The 12,590-nt window shown below is 42.9% G+C and overlaps 1 protein-coding gene across 6 annotated transcripts; it reads left to right on the top strand.

The window, feature by feature from the left end:
- The first annotated feature begins 399 nt into the window (after window positions 1–399).
- Window positions 400–8,260, top strand: LOC125939951 (uncharacterized). 6 transcript variants are annotated; one of them, XR_007463191.1, is made up of 5 exons: window positions 401–927; window positions 1,875–1,960; window positions 2,990–3,075; window positions 4,105–4,190; window positions 6,836–8,260. XR_007463191.1 is itself a non-coding variant. In XM_049655556.1 (3 exons), the coding sequence occupies exons 1-3, from the start codon at window positions 642–644 to the stop codon at window positions 7,157–7,159; spliced, it is 696 nt and encodes a 231-aa protein (XP_049511513.1). In that variant the 5' UTR covers window positions 400–641; the 3' UTR covers window positions 7,160–8,260. The 6 variants fall into 6 exon arrangements, 2 of the variants coding, with proteins under 2 accessions (XP_049511513.1, XP_049511512.1); XR_007463194.1 differs by lacking the exon at window positions 1,875–1,960 and having other exon boundaries at window positions 402–927; XR_007463192.1 differs by lacking the exon at window positions 2,990–3,075 and having other exon boundaries at window positions 402–927.
- Window positions 8,261–12,590: the final 4,330 nt, after the last annotated feature.

Genomic DNA, 12,590 nt, shown 5'->3' with positions numbered 1-12,590 from the left:
ATGAAAAAGTATTTTTATGGATATCAGTCCTCGTAAAATATACGTTCTAACATTGATAAAAAGTTATGACACAACTCATTATTTACCCGTTCATTACATGCACCAACCACCCCAAATTAGCAGTACACTAGATAGATTGCAGTGCACTGCATTGCAACACAGGGGCACTGGGGTTTGCCATCCCCAGTAGGAAATCGGACGCTGGTCTGGTTGACTTGCTTGCCTTTCCTCTCCTTGCTTTTTCTATCTCTTTGAACAAACTGCACTACCTTGTCGAAGAGGAAGCGTTATCCTCTTTCAGAGTTAAATAATTTGTCGAGCAATAATTTTACAGTTCCAGCAACTACAGCATAAACTGGAAAACGAAACCGAATCTGATTTGTTCTCCGTGCTCACAGAGCGCGGCACCAGGGGGCACCGTGCGCTGCGCCTCCGGTCTCGAAGGATCTAACAAGCGGTTGATGCAGCTGCGAATGTGTAGTCAGTCGGCTTTTATCGTTTTATGTTGTGCAGATTGTTAGTTCACCGTAAATATGTCTTGATTTGTACTCAAGAGTGGAGCAAGGCCCCAAGGAACAGAGATTGACGCAACGGGAGCGAAGAACAGAAGCGATGGATGGTTACGCTGGTTGACTCTCGGCATGTTCAAAATGGCGAAGTTCCGAATTTGTCGCTGTGTGACGTGCGCGTGTGTGCTCGTGATGTGCCGTCATAGCGCGGGGATATTTGTGCTGAATGTGTTTCACTTCGTCTACAAAACTCTGCACGCAATGGCATCGAAGAAGTCGTGTGTTCAGGTGCACGTATGTGCATGCTTGGATACGGAAAGCCTGCCCTCAACGGTAGCGCTGAGCTCAGCCGTGTTGGCTCAGCGCTACCCCCTCAACGGATGTTCAACAGTCTACGTGCTCGTAACTTGCTCACGAGGTAAGCCCGTTGTCATCTTGTTTGTATGTGGTAAGCCGGCGTCGCGATCAGAAATATTGTTTAGAAAATGCCAGTAAACGGCGTCTTACGGCAAAAAGGACGCGTGAATGGAAAAAGGATTACGTTCGGGGTAGATTCGTTGGCGTCACCTATTCTCGCACGGGCGCGTTACGTCGGATGGACATACTCACGAGCTGCGGCGCTCGTGCTGTATCAGTCATGCCGGATTATATAGCTTTCTCGCGCCTCTACCTTCAAAATAACATCACTGATTTTCCCGGGGGAGCAGTAGGGGCCGTAGTGGAGACCGGGCTACTGTCCTGGAGCAGTATTTTCGCTCATGCCAGCCTTTTCGTATGTGTTAAGCTTCTCTGCAGCCTAAATTGTTTGCAGTTAAGGCTGCATGACATTATACTTGCTTGCATAAGTGTCACAGCTGTCACCCGTTCGTCGTTGGCGCGAAGTCAATCGACGGGGTATACAAGCCGGTTGGTCGTTCCGTATGCTCTCCGTGACTTTTCAAAACATATTAACTCAAAGAAAATGCCTAAACTGCTCCCCCGGGAAAATCAGTGATGGTATTTTGAAGGTAGAGCGCCGTAAGGCGTGAGAAAGGTATAATCTGGCATGGCTGACCCGCAGGCGCGGGAATGGCTGTCCGAAATACCGCGCCTGTGCGCGGAGAATAGGTTACGCCAACGAGGAATTTACCACGTTTGATCTACATGGTAGTGCGGTCCCCTCGATCGCGATCGAAATTTTCTGTGTGACGATTATAACCTCTTGGTTTGTGATTGCTATATTCAGCACTTTTATAAAACAAAGATATTGTTGAATCAAAGGTAAACAGAGGTTTTACAAGTAAAAAAGAACATGAATTTTGTGCAATTGTATTGCACATATCCGTGTGATCATTGAAGCTAACACGAATTGTCATCTGTTTACAGACCTCCTTGCTGTTGCAACTCTGAGGACAATTGCTTCAAATGGGAAGGAACAACCAGCACTGCCAGCGCTATTTGTACATGAGGACGTATGTTCCTTCACATTTTTGTTAATGAAATCGGATCTAAACAATGCTGTAATTCCTCAAATGGCTTCAATCGTAGAAACAGTTTGGCAACTGTATAAAGATCCAGATGCTTTTTTTAATGTGAACATGCTACCTAATTTCACCACCTATTTATTCATTTTTATTTATTCATGCTACCGGTAAAGGCCCTCACAGGGAGTGTATTACATGGGGGGGGGGGGCGATACAATCATTAATAATTGCTGTACATGTTAGGAAGAACAACAACAGTACATGTATAAATAATAAAAAAAAACAGCAATTAAATCATAAGTCAATATACAAAACGTAAGGATGAACAAACGAACAATTTTGAACTGGTCTTGCACACGAAGTGAGGAGCATCTATGCTGCAAAAGTGACCTTGCTAGGATTACACGGGTTATTCGAATAATGCTGGGTTGTGTTAAGCTTCTCTAGAGCCTACATTGTTTGCAGTTAAGGCTGCATGACATTATACTTGCTTGCATAAGTGTCACAGCTGTCACCCGTTCCTCGTCGGCGCGAAGTCAATCGACGGGGTATACAAGCCGGTTGGTCGTTCCGTATGCTCTCCGTGACTTTTCAAAACATATTAACTCAAAGAAAATGCCTAAACTGCTCCCCAGGAAAATCAGTGATGGTATTTTGAAGGTAGAGCGCTGTAAGGCGTGAGAAAGGTATAATCTGGCATGGCTGACCCGCAGGCGCGGGAATGGCTGTCCGAAATACTGCGCCTGTGCGCGTAGAATAGGTTACGCCAACGAGGAATTTATCACGTTTGATCTACATGGTAGTGCGGTCCCCTCGATCGCGATCGAAATTTTCTGTGTGACGATTATAACCTCTGGCTTTGTGATTGCTATATTCAGCACTTTTATAAAACAAGATATTGTTGAATCAAAGGTAAACAGAGGTTTTACAAGTAAAAAAGAACAAGAATTTTGTGCAATTGTGTTGCATATGTCCGTGCGACCATTGAAGCTAACACGAATTGTCATCTGTTTACAGACCTCCTTGCTGTTGCAACTCTGAGGACAATTGCTTCAAATGGGAAGGAACAACCAGCAGTGCCAGCGCTATTTGTACATGAGGACGTAAGTTCCTTCACATTTTTGTTAATGAAATCGGATCTAAACAATGCTGTAATTCCTCAAATGGCTTCAATCATAGAAACAGTTTGGCAACTGTATAAAGATCCAGATGCTTTTTTTGAATGTGAACTGCATGCTACCTAATTTCATCACCTATTTGTCATTTTTATTTATTCATGCTACCGGTAAAGGCCCTCACAGGGAGTGTATTACATGGGGGGGGGGGGCGATACAATCATTAATAAGTGCTGTACATATTAGGAAGAACAGCAACCATACATGTATAAATAATAAAAAAACAGCAAGTAAATCATAAGTCAATATACAAAACGTAAGGATGAACAAACGAACAATTTTGAACTGCTCTTGCACTCGATGTTGAGGAGCATCTATGCTGCAAAAATGACCTTGCTTGGATTACACAGGTTATTCGAATAATGCTGGGTTGTGTTAAGCTTCTCTACAGCCTACATTCTTTGCAGTTAAGGCTGCATGACAATATACTTGCATAAGTGTCACAGCTGTCACCCGTTCATCGTCGGCTCGAAGTCAATCGACGGGGTATACAAGCCGGTTGGTCATTCCGTATGCTCTCCGTGACTTTTTCAAAACATATTAACTGAAGAAATGCCGAACTGCTCCCCCGGGAAAATCAGTGATGGTATTTTGAAGGTAGGAGCATCGTAAGGCGTGAGAAAGTATAATCTGGCATGGGCTGACCCGCAGGCGCGGGAATGGCTGTCCAAAATACCGCGCCTGTGCGCGGAGAATAGGTTACGCCAACGAGGAATTTACCACGTTTGAACTACATGGTAGTGCGGTCCCCTCGATCGCGATCGAAATTTTCTGTGTGACGATTATAACCTCTTGCTTTGTGATTGATATATTCAGCACTTTTACAAAACAAAGATATTGTTGAATCAAAGGTAAACAGAGGTTTTACAAGTACAAAAAGAACAAGAATTTTGTGCAATTGTATTGCACATATCCGTGTGATCATTGAAGCTAACACGAATTGTCATCTGTTTACAGACCTCCTTGCTGTTGCAACTCTGAGGACAATTGCTTCAAATGGGAAGGAACAACCAGCAGTGCCAGCGCTATTTGTACATGAGGACGTAAGTTCCTTCACATTATTGTTAATGAAATCAGATCTAAACAATGCTGTAATTCCTCAAATGGCTTCAATCGTAGAAACAGTTTGGCAACTGTATAAAGATCCAGATGGTTTTTTTTTAAATGTGAACTGACATGATACCTAATTTCACCAGCTATTTATTCATTTTTATTTATTCATGCTACCGGTAAAGGCCCTCAAAGGGAGTGTATTAGATAGGGGGGGAGGCGATACAATGATTAATAAGTGCTGTACATGTTAGGAAGAACAACAACAATACATGTATAAATAATAAAAAACGGCAATTAAATCATAAGTCAATATACAAAACGTAAGGATGAACAAACGAACAATTTTGAACTGCTCTTGTACTCGATGTGAGGCGCATCTATGCTGCAAAAATTACCTTGCTTGGATTACACAGGTTATTCGAATAATGCTGGGTTGTGTTAAGCTTCTCTACAGCCTACATTGTTTGCACTTAAGGCTGCATGACATTATACTTGCTTGCTAAGTGTCATAGCTGTCTCCCGTTCATCGTCGGCGCAAAGTCAATCGATGGGGTATACAAGCCGGTTGGTCTTCCGTACTCAAGCGAACAGAGTGAAAGAGCCAGAGTCGGGAGTAAACAAAAAAACAGATATTTATCGCCAGATAAGTATACACAATTAATAAAATAAAATAATAAAAAGACACAATACAAACACACCTGGGGCGCTATAACGTAAAATGATTCCAAACAGTTTTGATTGCAAACTCCTGATGTCAAACTTACATAACCACCGATGCAAGCATCGGGCTGTGACCCGCGGCATTGTCTGAACAACTCAATCAAGCACTCTCCTCGTTTATAGGAGGTCACCTTTGTTCGCTTTGAAAACCAATAACATTGCTTATACTCAGCGGTTTTTCTTATCTAATTGGCTGACAAGAAGAGCACGCTCTAGTGGAGAGGGTTTCGATGGCGCCGAGCCAGCACAGTGAAAATAGATAACCGCATAAAGAGGGTGGTGCCAGCTTCTCCGATTGGTCCGCTTTGCCTTACTTAGCTTGCGGTGGCTGGTTGAAAATCGCGGCAACGTGCAATGGAAGAATAAGAATGCCACTAAAACGGATCCTCAGCAAGGAAGAGTTGGCAGAGCGATGTTGTATGCATGGCGAAAAGGCTCGATAACGTTTTACTCATACACAAAAATGTTTATCATGCGCAAATAATTACATGCTCACCGGCAGGTACGAGTAGCGAGAGCCTGAGTGATCCGCGGGCAGCCATCTTTTATTCCTTTCGGAATGGGGCAGTCTGTGGCTATTAAGAGAAATTTTCCGTTTTATTCGGCATAATTCGTTTTTTTTCGCATACACGTCACTTGACGTGGTGAGTTTCGCAGTTTTGTGAGGTCGCGTGACAGATAGGCGAAGTGGGCGTATCCAGAAAACATTGGATAATAGCAGAGGGCTAATGGTGAAAAGGCGTCAAATCAGGAATGATTATTTTTCTTTTGTGCGGTTTAATCATGCATAATTAGTGTGTACATGTTATATCAGATGGGGAGCTGTCGCGGTTTTCGTGACGTGACGTGACAGACAGGCGAAGTTGGGAGTGGCTTGAAAATGTTTTGACCAATCGTGGAGGCTGATTGCAGAAATTGGAATCAAAACAGTTTGGAATCTTTTTACGTTATAGCGCCCCTGAAACACAATGATGACGGAGAAATGTGATGAGCAATTAACAATACATATGAAACAGGGCGCGGATCAAATATACAAGAATAACACAACAGCATTTCACTAAAATAATGTTCAAAAGAAAACAACGATGTCATACGCGTGGCCGGGCAGCAGCAAGACCATAAACCTTGAAGTCGGCGCGCGAAGCTTTCCGGAAGAATGCTGGCGGGCCGATCTTGCTGAGGTGGCTGCAATTGCTGGGCTGGATTTCCCCGGGAGTCTAGATTTGAAGTCTTCTCTCAAGCAGGTTGAGCTAACTTAAGGCGATCTACCGTGAGCTTCGTTGCAGACGTTGGTTTGTAGTCTCGTACGTCAACTAGTTCCTCGAAATTCCGACGTGGCCAGGCAGCCCAGGAGATACTGGACGGCACTAGCCCCCTGATGGCTTCTCAGCAGCACATAGGTTCAGCTTCTAGACTAATTAGCTGGGACCAAAACGTGCGCTTAAATAGCCTCTCCTTTCTCTAGTTCCCTATGTAGGGGAACTGCCGGTATGCAGAGTTCACCTAATTAATTCATGACTCCCCTCAAAAGTCTTGGCCGTGCCCCTTTCAGCATGGACGAAGGATGGTAGATTGCCCTCTCTCCAAGGTCGAACCCCGGCACTGCATGCACCACACGGACGCACACCTATAGGTCCGTTAGTCGGCGTGTCGATGTCTCGAAACGAGATGCCACCCCGTGGGGCCACGACATTTTTGACGCCCGTTAATCGGCCTGTCGCCTTCTCGAAATTATACGCCGCACAGTGAGGACACGACATTTTTTTTTGGCGGCCGTTAATTGGCGTCAAAACCACTCGAAATCTCTTGAAAATATGCCGCTCCGTGACAAGCATAGCAACCCCTTTATATTGTGCTTACACAAAAGCATTAATATACTTTCATGATCAGTAAGCTTTCTTTGTTGTCATTGCAGGACGAGAGGGTTCCACTCACCCCCTGTGTGCTGTATTCTGGCCACAACCTGGAACAGGCAGAGTTTCTCCACCTCTGTGTCGACAAGGAGCGGCTGTTCATGGTCAAAAATGCGGAGGAAGGGGTCATCGCAATCATGAGTGCATTTTTTGTATTGAACATAGTATATGGGCCTAAATACTTCAACACCAGTGCAGTACTGGAACGATTGTTTTTTGGTTTGAATGTAATAATGCCAAGTGGTTGTTACAAAGTTTGTGAACAGAGTTGTGCAGGCAATGCGACACCGAGGTTCATGTACGTTACCATACGAATGCTAGCCTGACAATTTTGTGCAATAGCTTGAGCAATAGTTTTATGCAATTTTTAATGTATCATTTTCTTTCTTTTTGATCACGATAATAGCATGATCCAGTAACTTCTTCCGCTGTTTGTGCCAACCACCTATAGACTGCACCTTTTTTTGTTCTGATGACTTGACAGACAATGTAATAGTGCCCAAGTGTAGGTCAGCAAAAAACAAACGTGGTGTACTGTAGTCTGCACGTACTTATCGAAAACGTTGCTGGGTGTTGCTATGTGCTGAAAAGAAGATTACAATACGTCTACTTCTAATGAGGTCTGCCTTAACATTAATGTGTGTGAAACAATTGTCAGCAGTTTTATACAAAGATTATAGCTTGCTTGCTCTTCCTTAACATAGTTTGTTTATGAAACCTATTTGCCAGCCAGGGAACAATGTCCCAGCTTATAAGTACTGCATGATACAACTGTTAACATTTGTATTCCCTTATAGGGCACATCAACACTGGCAGCCAGTGCTCAACTTTTCGTAACATGCCGCTTGGTCAATATTTTATATTTTGCGCATTTGTTGCATTGTGTAACCTACCCAATACAAGTGAAAGTTTTTGTGGTTTGACTGTCCTTTTATGAACTATGTTTTATGTTTATTATGTATAACTTAGCAGCTGAGGCCTGACATACTAGTCAAAACGCAGCAGAGTATCCAATTTTTATAAGGTTTTACAAGGTTTTTACAAGTTTTGGATTGTAAAACAATGTTACGTGGAACAATTATCAGGCTGCAGTACTGTTACATTGTCATGAATACCGGCAGCCTTTGCTTAACCTTTATGAATCTGCTGGCAGGCTGTAGTATCTTTAGCTCGTTTATTTTTTGTACATGTGTTGCCAATGCCTCATCCGAGTGAAAGCTAGTCGCTTATATACTACATATACTGGTGTTTCTACAAAGAATTTACATAATATTTAAAAATAGCCGTTCTGAAGTACAAGGACGGCTCGTTAGAAGACAGCAATGCTGTCAGTGGTGCCGACCATGGTTGGATGGGTGATATCTGGTAATTAGTTGCTAATTAACAATCTAATATATCTTACTTTTAGTTTCAGCAGACTCATTGTAACAAGGAAATTAAATCAAGCTCTCTGCACAAGACGTGAACTTTTTGGATCTGGAAAAATACAATTACCCGCAGAATTGTGGCGTGATGAATTTAGGCTGTCTGAGCACACGAAACTAAAACTGAGATGCTGCTGAAACTCAAGGCAACATTTTGCTTACGTCGCCCAGCAGCGGGCTACCAGCACACTGCACGAATCCCTATTGCTGCCCACTGTTGGGTGATGTGAGCAGAACGCCCCCTCGAAGGGCGCGTCTTTGTGCTCACTGTAGTCTCGGGTACAGTTTCGCGTGCTGTGATAGGCAAAGTTCATCGTGGTGCAGTTGTGTGGGTAATTGCATTTTTTCCAGATACTAAAGTCTATATGTGTTGTGCAGAGAGCTTGCTTCAATTTCCCGATTACGATGAGTCCACTCAAACTAAAAATAAAATGTATTTTATTTTTGTTTTTAGCAACTAATTACCATGTATCACCCATAACCTCATGGTCGACACTGCTGGTGGCATGTCTCCAAAGGAACCGTTGTTTTATTTCAGTATGGCTGTTTTTACATATCAGCAATGTGTTTGTAGAAACACCCTTACAGAGTTATGTGATATTACTGTTGAACAAATCTTATTGTGTACTCAGGTGAAATATGCACAGATGAAGAGCAGATATATACGTGGTGTCACCTCTGTTAATGTACTATAATTTTTTTGTGTGAAGGCCACCACACAGTTTTTTTTTTGCAAATGGCTGCTCTGCTTTTACTCACTCGTACTCTCTCACTTGTACTCAGTATACACGTATATTATACCACAGATATACTGTGATCCATGTGAATTACTGTGATCAGTTGCAAACTATTATTGTTAACTGCAGTGATACTTTACAAATAATGTTTGTATTTTATTGCTCCTTGTATGAAATACAATAAAGTTCATTCACATTTTGTTTTCAAATTGTTACATATAGGTCTCATATATGCTTCACCATTTAGTTAAGCTTTGCATTTTTGTACGAATGCAGCAGTGACTTCTTTTGCATGTCCATGGAGTGAAGCAGAATACATATTAGCCAGAGATCTAAGACATGCTAAATGTGATGTTTTTGTGTGTGTATAGTGCATGTGTACGATACGTATAACTTGTGTTTGAATTGTATAGCTTGAGCAGATTTTAAAAAAAAGTGATACATCTCCGATGACTGAGACCATGATGCATATTGAACTCCTGCATGAGACAACATGCACTTTTCAAAGCACGGCTCATGGAATAATATTTGAAATCTCCACATGCATTATACATGTATATTGTTTAACTATAATTTAACTTTAAAAAAAACATTTAAGTTCAGGCAACTGTAAGCAATATACCATAGGTCTCATTTATCTATAAAGTGTTCCACTTTTAAAGTTCGGTTCAAGCTATTTGACATCTGGTACAGGGGCTGTACACCCATCTGGCACCCTCCACAGTGGGTGTTAAATAAGGAAAAAATAAATGAAGGGTGTAGCTGCCACCCTTCGGTTGGGGTGTTATCACAACACCCTACAGTTTCTTTACATGGGCACCCTTGTTTTAGGGTGTGCCGAAAAGGCACCTTGTAAAATAGGTGCTAACTTACACCCTTAGGGTGTCGTCTCTGCGACAAGCCTATTTACACCCTTCTGGGTGTAAAAACTTTTACTGTGTGGCAATGACTAATTATGTGTACTATGGACATGAACAATGCCTTGCGAAGGAATGATACGACTTACAAAATAATAAAGATGCGAAAATTAGCCAGAAGCACAAGTGCCTAAACAGAGCTCTTGAAACACAAGGGCCTGGAGGCATGTGCTATAAAAACAATCACAGCAACATCCTCTCGAGAGAGGATGCGCTATGAACTTATTGGGCTAATAACATGTAGCACAACATCTTTCAAGAATGCGAGGACTGCGTTGGTGTTAAAAAGAGGTTCTTTACCGAGAAACATAGCAGGATGGAGAAAGATACAATAGCGATATGCTAGCGGAAAATGTTTCTTTCTTTCTCTTTCGGCTTCCCGACACTCCAAGAGGACGTGGAGGACGGTGAGCCTCTCGCCACATCTACCACAGGCTGGAGGATCATTACCACTCAATAGAAAGTTGTGAGTACCATATGTATGTCCTATCTGAGACGACAGAATAGGACATCAGTTCGCTGTGTTCTCGTTGCGGAGGGCCAGAAACCTAACTGTGGCTTAATCAAGTGAAGCTTATTATTTGTTTCTGCATCCCACAGACGTTGCCAATGGCTTCGCAATTTCTTACGCAAGAAATGTTTCAAATCTGTTGCAGAAACAGCAGCTGTAGGATTAGTAGCGTACGATGTTATTGACGTAGCCATTCGGTCAGCTAGCACATTACCCTCAATGCTTCCATGGCCAGGCACGCAGCATATAATGATATGCCGGTTAGATACATACGCTCTACACAGTACGGAATAGAGCTCATTGAGTATAGGATTTTTCTGTTTACAGGGTGACTTTAAAGCGTTTACGACACTTAGAGAGTCTGTAAATATGATTGATTTTTGAAGTTTAGATTTCCTTATGTGCCTCACAGCTGACAATAGTGCATAGGCCTCAGCCGTAAAGATACTTGCTTCCGGGTGGAGCACACCGGATTCCGAGAAGGATGGGCCGACGGCTGCATACGACACCCCGTCACGTGACTTAGAAGCGTCTGTATAAAACTATGTGCATGTGTACTTGGACTGGAGTTCAAGGAAATGCATTTTGATATGTTCCTCTGGTGCGTGCTTAGTGACCTCTACGAATGATGCGTCACACTCTATGAGCTGCCACTGCCACGGCGGTAACAGTTTCGCTGGAGCCATAAGACAGTGTTCAAACAACGGAATACCCATTTCCTCACTAAGATTCCTCACACGCAAAGAGAACGGTTTTCTCGATGCAGGTTGATTTTCGAAGAGTGTGGCAGTGGTCATGTCGTTTATGGTTGAATAAGAGGGATGTTCAATGTTCGCGTGTACTCTAAGAAAATATGTAAAACTACTATATGAACGCTGCAGATGAAGTGACCACTGATTCGACTCTACGTAGAGGCTCTGGATCGGACTTGTTCGGAAAGCACCGGTCGCGAGGCGGATGCCCAGATGGTGAACGGGGTCTAGAATTTTTAATGCACTTGGCGTTGCGGAATTATAAATTATAGCTCCGTAATCAAGGCGTGAGCGGACAAGACTGTTGTACAAGTTCAGGAGGAATTTTCAGTCACTACCCCATGTAGCGCGCGACAAAATTTTTAAAAGGTTCATCGTCTTCAGACACCTTGCCTTCAAATATTCAAGATGGGGGATAAAGGTAAGCTTCGAGTCTAGAATTATTCCCAGGAATTTATGCTCACTGCTCAGGGATAGTTCCTCTTGATTAATCGTGAGATTTGGCACTGGTGTCATGCCTCTTTTGTTTGAGAAAAGTATGCACGTACTTTTCTTTGCATTTATTTTAAATCCATTTACATCAGCCCATTTAGACAGTTTGTTTAATCCAAGCTGTACCTGTCGTTCGCAGATAGCAATGTTGCATGATTTGAAACCTATCTGTACATCATCGACATACACAGAATAAAACATGCTGCGTGGAATAACTGTACACGGGGAGTTCATTTTTACAATAAAGAGTGCGCAACTAAGCACACCCCCTTGTGGCACACCAGACTCCTGGGTGAATGTTCTAGATAAAACATTGCCCACTCTTATGCGAAACGTGCGGTTAGACAAGTGCCTTTCGACTGTGTTTAACATATTTCCACAGACCCCCATCGCAGAAAGATCTCGCAGAATTCCGAAGCGCCATGTCGTGTCGTACGCTTTCTATAGTATAGAAAGACCGAAAGTAAAAACTGTTTATGTATAAACGCATCTCTGATGTTTGCCTCGGTCCGAACAAGGTGGTCTATTGTTGACCTACCTTCTCGGAAGCCACGCTGGAAGGGGTCTAGTGTTTTGATATTTTCTAGGAAACTGATTAAACGCCGGTTTATGATTTTCTCATACAGCTTGCACAGGCAGCTTGTTAGAGCTGTTGGCCTGTAGCTGCTGGCTAAGGACGGGTCTTTGCCTTGTTGAAGTATCGGGATGACTATGGCTTCTTTCCATGAGGACGGGATACACCCAGCCGCCCACATGGCATTAAAAAGAGACAGGAGTGCTTTCAGTGTTTCAGGGTGTAGGTATCTAACCATTTCATACATAATACGATCGCCACCTGGCGCCGAGTTGTTACAACAAGCGAGAGATGCTTTAAGTTCGGCTAAGCTAAATGGTTGATTGTAAGCCTCACTCGAAGAACCTTTG

The sequence above is a fragment of the Dermacentor silvarum genome, chromosome 9 (genome assembly GCF_013339745.2).
Source record: "Dermacentor silvarum isolate Dsil-2018 chromosome 9, BIME_Dsil_1.4, whole genome shotgun sequence".
NCBI classification, from domain to species: Eukaryota; Metazoa; Arthropoda; class Arachnida; order Ixodida; family Ixodidae; genus Dermacentor; species Dermacentor silvarum.
This window is presented reverse-complemented; position numbering and strand designations above follow the sequence as displayed.